Below are 11,138 nucleotides of genomic sequence, written 5' to 3'. Positions count from 1 at the left end.
AATAGGGAGGTTACTGCTGCTTTGGTATATCGGTGACCCTCCCGCATAAATGAGGAGCCATCTGTAAATAAAATCCAATTTGGATTAGAAAGAGGTACATTTGTTAAATTTGACCGTGGCTGCTCAACCACATTTACTACTTTGCAGCAATTATGGGGCTTTTTTATCAGATCAGGTTTTGGTAATAGTGTCGCTGGATTTAATATGGAACACTTTTGAAGGGTGATGTTTTTTGCTGCCAGTAAAATTACTTTATACTGGGCAATTCGTTGGTGGGAGAATGCTTGGGTCTTCTCTCTGGTTATAAGGGCTTCCACCTTATGAGGCACAAATACAGTTAAAGGATAGCCCAACACAAGATTTTTACTTTTTGTAATTATTTCAGCTGTGGCTGCAACAGCTTTTAAACAACCCACAGCTCCTTTGGCTACTGGATCTAGCTGGGCAGAGTAGTAAGCTACAGGTCATCTTCTGGGTCCAAAATTCTGGGTTAGGACTCCGGAGGCCACCCCCCTTCGTTTGTGCACAAACAGCTGGAATGGCTTTCTATAATCAGGGAGTTTCAAGGCTGGAGCTTTACTTAACACATGCTTTAGCTTATAAATAGTTAATTTCAGTTTAGCAGTCTCTTTAAGAGGCTTTGGGACAGAGGCTTTAGTTAACTTAACTAAAGGTTTTACAAGTTTTCCAAAAGCAGGAATCCAGGGTCTGCAAAATAACAACATGACTTGACAGGGACAGCAGTCACGATGATGGCAGGATTGGGCACAAGTGCATGTCCTGAACAAATTTGTACACAGGATTTTTTTGGTTATCTAGCTTAGGTTTTTTAACTGGAAGAACCGGAGTGTTACAAGGTGAAATACAAGGCTTTAAAATTTTTTGTTTCAGATAAGCATTAATTAAGGGCTCCAAGCCCTTCTCTGCCTCTCTGGAAAATGGGGTACTGAGCCACCGCAGGTGGGGGTCCAGGTTTTACCTGTATAGTTACTGGCAGTGCTGATCAAAGGAATCTAACATCAGTAGTATTCCATCTCCACAGGGAATCAGGCAAGCTCTGTAATTCTTTAGGCAAAGTTAGTTTTTTGTTTTCAGCACTACATACCATCACAAAGTTTTCTAACTTGTCTAGGGCATATTTAATTTCACAGCACCAGAGGAATTACAATGCAAAGTGGCCTTCAGTTTACACAGCAAATCCCTCCCCAACAAATTAACTGGAGAGGAATCGGTCAACAAAAACTGATGTTCCACAGTTAAAGGTCCCACAGTAACTAATGCTGGCGCAGTCTTAGGAACTTGCATAATTGTTTCCTTTACCCCCACTATAGCTTTATTTTTATTAAGTTTGTACCCTGCTACATTTACATCTACCGCCAGAACTGACTTTGTTGCCTTTGTATTAATTAAACATTTATAATTTACATTCTCCACAGTTATGGTTACATATGTTTTTTTTTTTTTTTTATAACACACAGGAATATTTAAACAACACAAATTATCATTACATGCACTTTTAGCATTCTGGAGCTCGAGGCTTTTTTTTTAAATGTTATTGTGAATAAGAGTATCTTTGGTCAGGCATAGTGGGTTGCCCGCCAGAGGGAGGTGGAGGAGGAGGTGGGGGTACCCCTTGCTGGTATGATGAGCTGTATGGAGCTGGCATGGCAGTGTAGGCATTAGCTTCTGAAGCTAGGCGAGTTGGGCAATCTCGTTTAAAATGTCCTGGCAGCTTACACTAAAAACATACTGGCGTTTTTCTTGTATTTGCAGCTTGCCCCCCCCCCCCCGCTTTTCTTTTTGCTCTGCCTATGCCTTTACAGAATTTTTTTTTTTTTTTGTGTCAACATTGCATTTTGCATGGTCACAGCTAACAGCTTGAGCTTATTCTGTTTTTTTTTTTTTTTTTTTATTGTTTTTTTACTTTTTGTCCTTTAAACACATATGTGGCAATTTTTTTGATTTCTGTTATGCTTTTTTTGTTTTATTTTGGACAAGATTTGTGAAAATAGTTTCGTATATTATTAGCTGACTGATTTACAAATGCTGCAGCAATAGCCTTACAATTTTTGCATCATCAGGGTTAAGCTGGGCATATCGAGTTGCCCCTTCACGAAGCCGCACATAAAAGGCATTTGGGTTTTTATTAGGGGCTTGAACAATTTTATGGAATTTTTTTTAATTTATGGGTTTTTGCTTTACTTTTTTTATAGCTTTAAACAAGGTTTTACGAGCATGAACAAATAAATTTGAAAAAAATAAATTTAAAAAAAGAACACACCTCCGGAGGATTTTGCAAAGACAAAGTGACAGAATAAAATAAGCTATGGTCTCTTTGCGGGAAAAAAAAACACCACACAGCATTTCTGGCCTTAGAACCAGCTGGACTGCCTGCAGATAGGTCAGCCTGTGTGCCCAGTATCCAGAGAGACCAGAGAGGGACCCAATAATTGGTCCTAGACAAAACAGATAGAAAAACTGAGGAGATTCCATGCACAAAAAACCTTGTGCCACCCAGAACTTCCGCGCTTAATAGCCCTTAGGCCCAGTGCGTGGCCACTGTCAAGGACAGTGCCCGTTTCGGAATCTCCTAAGAAAACATGACAAACACAACACAAAACATACAGGTACCTGAATCCCTTGGAGACTGTGAGACTGCAAAGGGTCTCAACTGCTTTACAGCCTTCCCTCGAGTTCCAAACCCCGTCCAAAAGCCCTCTGGGTGAACTCACCCTATTGCCAGCTGGGGCGTTGGCTGGCGCAGGAACTCAGGGTTGGTTTGCAAGGCCACGTCCCTTCGTGGTTGCCAGAATTGTTGGAAAAATATTCTAAATGAGGTTTGTTTACCCTGCACCAGATAAAAAAGAGATCTAAGCAGGTATTTGGGCAGTCTCCAAGTTTTATTTTTGCAGAGGTCGGACACTTCCCAGCAAGTGGTCAGTGTGTGACCCTGAAGGCATGCTCTCTTGCATATTTATACAAACACAAACAAAGAAATTACATATGCATAAATTTTTAATGCTTATTGGTACACTCAGATTATTATTATTATTGCTATTAACATTACACTTTTTACCTCTTCTAACTATAAACATATGCATAACATAAAAGATAAGGGCAGAAGATTTTAACTTATTTATTAACATTGTCTAGTCTATTTTTCAAGACTGAAGAGAAAGCAAAAACTACTTATAGCTGACTCCTCATTTCTCCTGTTAATCTTTCTCTCTGACCTTGGCAGGGATAAGCACCATAGACATATTGGAGAGGAGTGGGTGGGTGATTTCAACAGAAAGCAGAACACTAAAAAAACAACAAAATGGAGTAACTGTGGTCAAGCAAACAATTATTTTCTTTCACTACCTAGCCTGTTGGTCCCCAGTCTGTAGCTGTGCATGGGATTCTTCTGTCCTAAATGCAGGACTCTGCACTTGTCCTTGTTGAATCTCATAAGATTTCTTTTGGCCCAATCCTCCAGTTTGTTTAGGTCCTTCTATATCCTATCCCTACCTTCCAGGGTATCTACCACTCCCCCCAGCTTAGTGTCATCTGCAAACTTGCTGAGAGTGCGATCTACCCCATTCTCCAGATCATTGATGAAGATGTTGAACAAAACTGGCCCCAGCACTGACCCCTGGGGCACTCCGCTTGTGACTGGCTGCCAGCTAGATGTGGAGCCATTGATAACTACTCATTGAGCCCTATGCTCTAGCCAGTTCTCTATCCATTTTATGATCAGATGGGTTGGACAGAATACTCAGACTGAAGAGGCACTTATATCCTTTGAGACCTTTGGGAAGTCACTTCATCCCTCTGTGCCTCCTTTCATCTCCCACTCCCCCAAAGGAAAACCGAGTAAAATGCTATGGCCTGTGATATACAGGAGGGAAGTCTGAATGATCTAAAGCCTCTTCTGGCCTTCAAATCTATTAATCTAACCTTAATTTATTGTGGAACAATTCTGAAGGCCGTGTTACCCTGTGGTGTTCCCAGCTGCAGGGGAAAGGTGCATCATACTGAGACGGTGTCTCAGGTTCAAACCCTAAAGAATTTCAATAGAACCCAGATTCCTCCATCTACTGTTTATTAAATGTGAAATCCCCATCTCTTCCTCTCAAAGACCTTCACTGAAGAAATATAAAGAAGCTACATAAATATTGCCTAAAAGGTGTAGCTGAATAGTTCTTTATTGACAAGTCTGTTGAAGATATCCCAGCCAGAAATAGCATCTAGCCATTCTCATAGAACTGTGTTTGCTCAGCAGGTCTAGAAGGAAGAAAAAATGTTGCAATTTCTCTTGGCTCTAAAAATCGGACTCTGGTACACCTGGATAACATATGCATTCAGTAAGAAGAAGACATTTTGGCTTAATTTATTTCCATAGTGGAACAACTTTTAAACCACTTAAAAAGTTATAAATATCGAGCTGGTAAGTAAAGAAAAATATTTCTCATAATTTCAAAAACATTTTCATTTGCATGTTTTGAAAATGACTGATTTTTTTCTTTCAAATAAATAACATGAAATGTTATGCCCAAAATGATGAATTTGGGGGGTTTCCCCCACTTTTTTTTTAACTTTTGGGCCCTTTTTCTCCTTTTTACTTTCTCCCCATTTTTAAAGTACAACTGAGAAAAGGGAAAGAAAAAACCCTAAATAAATATAAGAAAATATTTTCCCCACTTTTTTCTCAGAAAAAAACTGGAAAATATGCAAAGCAATGTTTTTTATTATTATTTCCATACGTTAGTAAAAAATGACTACTTAACAAGCCTAGTTTCCATCAGAAAAGATTGGCCCAGCTCTATTGATAAATGTATTTTTATCTCAAGATTAGTGGAAAAGACAATCAAAGAGAACTTCAGGATATGTCTACAGGGCGGGGGCTGCAGAGATCAATGCAGCAGGATCGATTGAGCGGCCAGTGGAGACACACTCAATCGGTTTCAGAAGTTCTCTCTGTCCCGTGCAATAAATCCATCCCACCCCCCCGAAAAAAGCAATGCTGCACTGACCAGAAGGCGTTTCTTATTGACACAGTGCAGTAGAGACACCATGGTAAGGGAACGTAATGATGGGAGATACACAAGCCTTCCCCAGAATATGCCATAAATTCCGATGAGGGCACTCTCCTACAATGAGGGACTCTGAGCTACACCTCCCATGAGGCTCTGCCAAGGAATTTATGCATCCAAATAGTTCTGCTTTGGGATTTTCAATGAAAAAACAAGTTTTCCATTAAAAGCTTTTCACAAAAAAAAGAAAAGGAAAAAAAAGAGTGACAAAGGCAATTTTCAGATGAAAACCAGAAGGAAATTTGTCAACCAGCCCTTCTAGTGGGTAGTGCTCAGTTCTTGTCATAATGACTCGCCCTGTCTCGTTGTCTTTGTTTATTGTATCCACCTGTCTTGTGTCTTACACTTTGATTGTACAGTCTTTGGGGAAGGGACTGCAGCTTTGTTATGTGTTTTTGACATCGGTTTTTGGATCTATGACTGGGAGCCCTATGCACTAGCTTCGTATAAAATTATTATTAATAATAATAATATCAAACGTAATTTGTTACATATTGCGATGGCATGCAGAAACCCGGGTGTACTGCCTGGGAACTGGGGTACCACTGAGCCCTCCCTCTGACCAGCTTGGGCTCCCTTTCACACTGTGATGCTATGAAAAACCACAATCCTCTGGCAGGTATTGCACTTACATAGCCATCCAAAAGCAGGGACCACACCCAGCTCAGTTCAATGAATGCTTTCCAGCTGCTCATGAACCAACGGTAGAGAAACTCCAGCTGGATCCTGAGCCCAGGAGCCCAGGACCGTTGACCCTGGTCAAAAAGCCTGACCAGTGGAGAGTGTTAGCCAGTCCGCCTTCCCTCAAAGTGGAAGAGGTATGCACCAGCTTCTCTTACTGAGTAGTTTGGCTACACCCTTCACTCAAAGACACACTGTTTGAAGAGAAAACATTAAACAAGTTTATTAACTATAGAAAACTAGATGTTCAGTGATTATCAGTGGCAAGTGTAAAGACATTAAAAGAAGTTACCAAATGAAACAAACATAAGATCGCAGTTTAAGTCAGGGCATGTCTATACTGATGGTGGCAAAGTCGCTACAGTCAGATCGACCTTTCTGCATCAATTGAGTGGTCAGCGAAGACCCGCTCAATTGATCCAGAAATCGATGTAGTTAAACCACCTCCTGAAGTGGTGCACTGCTGTGTCGACGGGAACGCAGTTTGCATCGGCGCAGTGCAGTGAAGACACCGTGCAGAAGGGAAGCACAGCAGTCGACGGGAGTTACGCAAGCTACTTGGCATAGTTTGCGTAACTCCCATTGAATGCCGCCGAATCGCCAGGTATGTGTAGATCAGGGCTTATACACACTAACAAACTCAGGCCTTGTCTACGCTAGCACTTATGCCGGCAAAACTTTTGTAGCTCAGGGGTGTGAAAAAAACACAAGTTTTGCAGCCATAAGCGCTAGAGGGGATAGTGCTTGTTTGGCGGGAGATGCTTTCCTGATGACATAGCTTCTGACGCTCGTTGAGATAGTTTTCTTATGTCGGCAGGAGAGCTCTACTCGTTGACATAACGCAGCCACACAAGCTCCCTTTTTAGGTATAGTCTAGCCCATAGCAATGTCTCACACTCCTTAGCTGGTACAAGCTGTTTCTTAAAGGTAGGTTGGGCAACCTTCTTTGCCTGGGATTCCCATCCTCCCTTTCAAAGTCCTTTTGTCTTCCAGACGACCTGTCATGTGTTCAGCAGAATGGGAGTGGAGCCCAGCCATGATGTCTCACGCCCCCTTTTATAGTCCATTGCAGCTTGCTAGCACAGTCCATGCATGTGAGGCGTGGCTGCTTCCCATTGCTCAAGCAAACCCATTGTGAAGATGCGTCCTACGGCAAAGCCTTGCTGTAAGCAATCCCCGGTAGTGGAATCTTTCCGGGCTGGGTCTTTAGCAAGTCTGTCACTTCACTGTTGTACCTGAAAAGCTGGGATAGGTGGTTCCCATCTCACGCCATGTTCTAATAGCAGCATACTATAGCATACATATACCATACTATAGCAGCAGGTACAATCCAACGGGCTATGAATTTTTAGCAGATCAAGACTTTTAAAATACCACACAAGGTGTACTTTGTACAGAACATATTAAAATTACATGACATTGGTGAGTCATATGGAGTTTCTGAGGTGGTGTTTTCAGACGCAGAGTGTCACACATATTAGTAACTACTTTTCAATAGAAGTAATGTATTATTGATTACTTTGGGAATACTTTGAAAGGATTAGTCTGCAGGAAAAACCCTCCAAATAGATCTATGATTCAAGTACACCTTAAATATTTATTCCACTCAGCCTCATAACTTTAACATCTATTCTGCTTCAGATTTACAGGAATTGATTTTATTCATACAAAATACATTGTTTCTAATATATTGTGGTGGCTAGAGTCAACAGATGGCACCATTACTCATAGTCTTACAAGATCTTTTTCTTAACATGTGAGCAACTGTTCAGCCTTTGAAGAAATGCTCTATTGTTGTTAGTTTGATGATGCAGTTCTTTTGGAAGGAGTTGTTGCAAATAGCAAGGGGGTTTGCTCTTTGTTTTAATCTCTCTAACTAGAGGCAATTCTTGAGGTGGAGTTATTGGAGTGTGGGATGAGATTTCTAACAGAGGGGGATTGCCTGTGTGTCATTTGTGACCACCTGTGTTCCAGGACTGAAGTATACAGTGTAAACAAATAAATTACAGAAGAAAATATTCATAGTTTCTCCTTCAATGATAAGCCAACCTGCATGTCCTCAACATCAGATAGCTAGAAAGACAGACAGACAGATAGATATGAGAGTGTATACTAATGGTACCTAAGGATGATCTCATTGAAGTTGACAGGAGCTGCAGGTGCTCAGTGCTTCGGATATATCAGGCCCAAGATATTGGAAGCTGAGTGCTCAATAATTAATCCAGTTTAAGGCTGGGAAATATGTTGGTCATACTGACACTGAGTACTTTTAAGGTAAATTTCCCCTTGCTCCCCTCAACCCCCGGCCAACTTTTCTTTTCTTATTTAGCAGTTTTGGGGAGCTTGGGGGCACATTGCTTTCATTGAAAACTGAATTTTTGTGGCACAAAATTTTAAATAAAATCTACATTTGAAGAAAACAAATCTTCCAAACCTTCCCGGACCATTTTTGACCAGATCTACCAAAAATTAGCATAGATGTTAATGTAATTACCATTCTTTTCTTTCAATTTTAAATCAAATTTGCAATAAAAATATTTTAAGATGGCGGTGCTAGTCGAAGTAGTGAAAATTCACTTCAGTTTTTGTTGGCTGTTTAAGACACATAGAACAGTTTCGGCATGTGCTTTTTCTGCCAACATAGTCTCAGAAGTCACTTAACTGTTGCCTCCTTCCAATTAAAAGCTTTAACAGAAGCCACCCGAGGCACCAGACTATTAAAAACCATGTGAAAATTCCTGTGAATCTTTGTCGAAAGAAAACAATCAGCTCTCACTTTGTCTGAAATTTTGACTATGATCAAATAAACATTTTAAAATGTTTTTAATTTGGAGAAATTCCTCTTTCCTCTCCCCTTTCTCACATTCTAATTTTCCCAATTTTTTGAAATTCTCCCTCCATCTTCCCCCCACTCACACACTTTCTCTTAGTTTTCAGGTCTTGGTTCTTGTTCTTTTAAAGGCAGGGAGAAGAAGGATGTAGAAAGTATAATTTTCTCTGACTTTCAAATTTTCTTTTGCTTTTTCATGTTTCAAAGAAAGAGAGAAAGAGATTAAAATAAAAAGATTTTTTCACAATTTACCACTGGGGAAGGGAATTAAAATATATGAGAAAGTAGCTCAAAACGGCTCTTCACAGGGATGTTAGTAGGAAATAGCTCGGGTGTGAATTTAAAGTGCAATTGTTATTCTGCACTGATGCTCTCATTGCACACCAATATGATTTGCACTAGCTACGCCGGGCTTTTCCCCAGGAGCACAAGCCCTTAGTTTGAACTGTCTCAATTCCTGTGAAAATTAGCAATGAGTTGACAGCTCTTCTTAGGGCCTCCTTAACCTCTCTGTTCCTCAGGCTGTAGATGAGGGGGTTGACCATGGGAGTGAGAATGGTGTAGAAGACAGAGAACACTTTGTTAAGGACCCTCAGTGTGTCGGTGTCTGGCAGCACGTAGACAATGATCAGGGCCCCATAGAAAAGTGTCACCACGGTGAGGTGAGAGGAGCAGGTGGAAAATGCTTTCTGCCTCCCGGTGGTGGACGGGACTCTCAGTATGGTGGCGATGATGCACACGTAGGACACCAGGGTTAATAGAAATGGGGGCAGGGTGTATATGGAAGCCAGAATGAAAGTCATGGTGTCCACCAGGCTGGTGTCACTGCAGGACAGCTTTTTTACTGGGGTGATGTCACACAAAAAATGGTCAACTTCGTTGGGGCCACAAAACGATAACTGTGATATCAAGGATGTCAATGTGCTACTAGCCAGAAGCCCACTGATCCAAGAGCCAGCTGCTAGCTGGAGGCAGAACCTGCCGTTCATGAGGGCTGCGTAATGCAGTGGTTTGCATATCGCTAAATACCAGTCGTAAGACATCACAGACAAGAGGTAACACTCAACACTTACCAGAAAAGCAAAGAAATAATATTGTATGATGCACATTCTGAATGAGATGGTCCTGTCCCCAGTCAGGAGACTGGCCAGCATCCTGGGTAGGATGGCGGAGGAGTAGCAGGTCTCCAAGCAGGACAAGTTCCCCAGGAAGAAGTACATGGGGGTGTGAAGGTGCTGATCAGCCACAACTAGCACAACAATGAGGATATTCCCAGACACAGACATAATGTAGGTCACTAGAAACAGCAGGAAAAGAAGGATCTGTAGTTCTGGAAGATTTCCAAATCCGAGGAGGATGACGTCTGAGATGGACGTTTGATTTCCCCATTCTATGGTCGCCATCGGGTGTATCTATAGGAAAGGAAACAAATGATAGAGCTGTCATCAAGGGTCTCCTATGGACCGCCAAATCAGAAAGAGAAGGTGGATGAGGCATTTCTAGAACAAATAACAGAACTATCCAAACCACATTGCTTGGTACTAACACCCTGACATCAGTTGGAAAAGTACAGCAAAACACAACATTTCCAATAAGTTCTTGGAATGTATTGGGGACAATTTTTTTCTTCAGAGAGTGGATGAAGTAGCCAGGGGGAAAGCCAGTTTAGATTTGATTCTGAACAACAGGGAGGAATTGGTTGCAGGTGGAAGGCAATTTGGGTGACAGGACACATGAAATGATAGATTTAATGATTCTAAGCAAAGGAAGGAGAGAGAGCTGCAGAAAAAGGATGATGGACATCAAAAAGAGCAGACTTTAGCAAACTCAGAGAACTGGTAGGTAAGGTCCCATGGGAAGAAAATCTACAGGATAAAGGAATTCAGGAAAGCTGGCAATTTCTTGAGGACACAATATTAAAGGCACAACTGCAAACTATTCTGATAAAAAGGAAAGATAGGAAGAATACAAGAGGCCAACATGGCTCCGTCAGGAGCTCTTTAATGACCTGAAAATCAGAAAGGAAGCCTATAAAAAGTGGAAACATGGGCAAATTACTAAGAAGGAGTACAAAACAATAGCAGAATCACTTAGGGAGAAAACCAGAAAGGCTAAGGTACAAAATGAGTTACACCTAGCAAAGGACATAAAAGGCGATAAGAAGTGTTTTTTTAAAATACCTTCGGAGCAAAACAAAGGAAAGTAATGGGTCTTCCACTTGGTGGGGAAAGGGGAGTGTTTAATGCCTATTTTGCTTCAGTCTTCACTAAAAAGGTTCAAGGTGATGAGATATTGCACACAATTAGCATTAACAACAAAGGAGAAGGAACACAAGCCAAAATAGGGAAAGAACTGTTAAAGCATAAGAAAATTAGGTGGGATTTTCAAAACTGCCTTGTGGGTTAGACACCCCAAACCTTACAAAACTTTTTTGAAAGGCCCAGCCATCTTCTGGTTCTTGGTACTTTTGTAAACCTCAGTCTCAGTTTTGTCCCGGTTTAATTTATATCACATTGGACACTTTTTGTATCTACTTGAATGTGAAAATCACT

The 11,138-nt window shown here is 41.1% G+C and overlaps 1 protein-coding gene across 1 annotated transcript; it reads right to left on the bottom strand.

The window, feature by feature from the left end:
- Window positions 1–8,984: 8,984 nt before the first annotated feature.
- LOC137149788 (olfactory receptor 6B1-like) lies at window positions 8,985–9,989 on the bottom strand. Its single transcript, XM_067543383.1, has one exon. It carries the CDS (start codon window positions 9,987–9,989, stop codon window positions 8,985–8,987), a length of 1,005 nt encoding a protein of 334 aa, XP_067399484.1.
- Between the last annotated feature and the right edge of the window lie 1,149 nt (window positions 9,990–11,138).

Source organism: Emydura macquarii, unplaced genomic scaffold (genome assembly GCF_026122565.2).
Source record: "Emydura macquarii macquarii isolate MOO-44397 ecotype Brisbane River unplaced genomic scaffold, CSIRO-AGI_Emac_v2 contig_834, whole genome shotgun sequence".
Lineage (NCBI taxonomy): Eukaryota > Metazoa > Chordata > Testudines > Chelidae > Emydura > Emydura macquarii.
The sequence above is the reverse complement of the archived record's forward strand: the minus strand, read 5'-3'. Positions and strand labels throughout refer to the sequence as shown.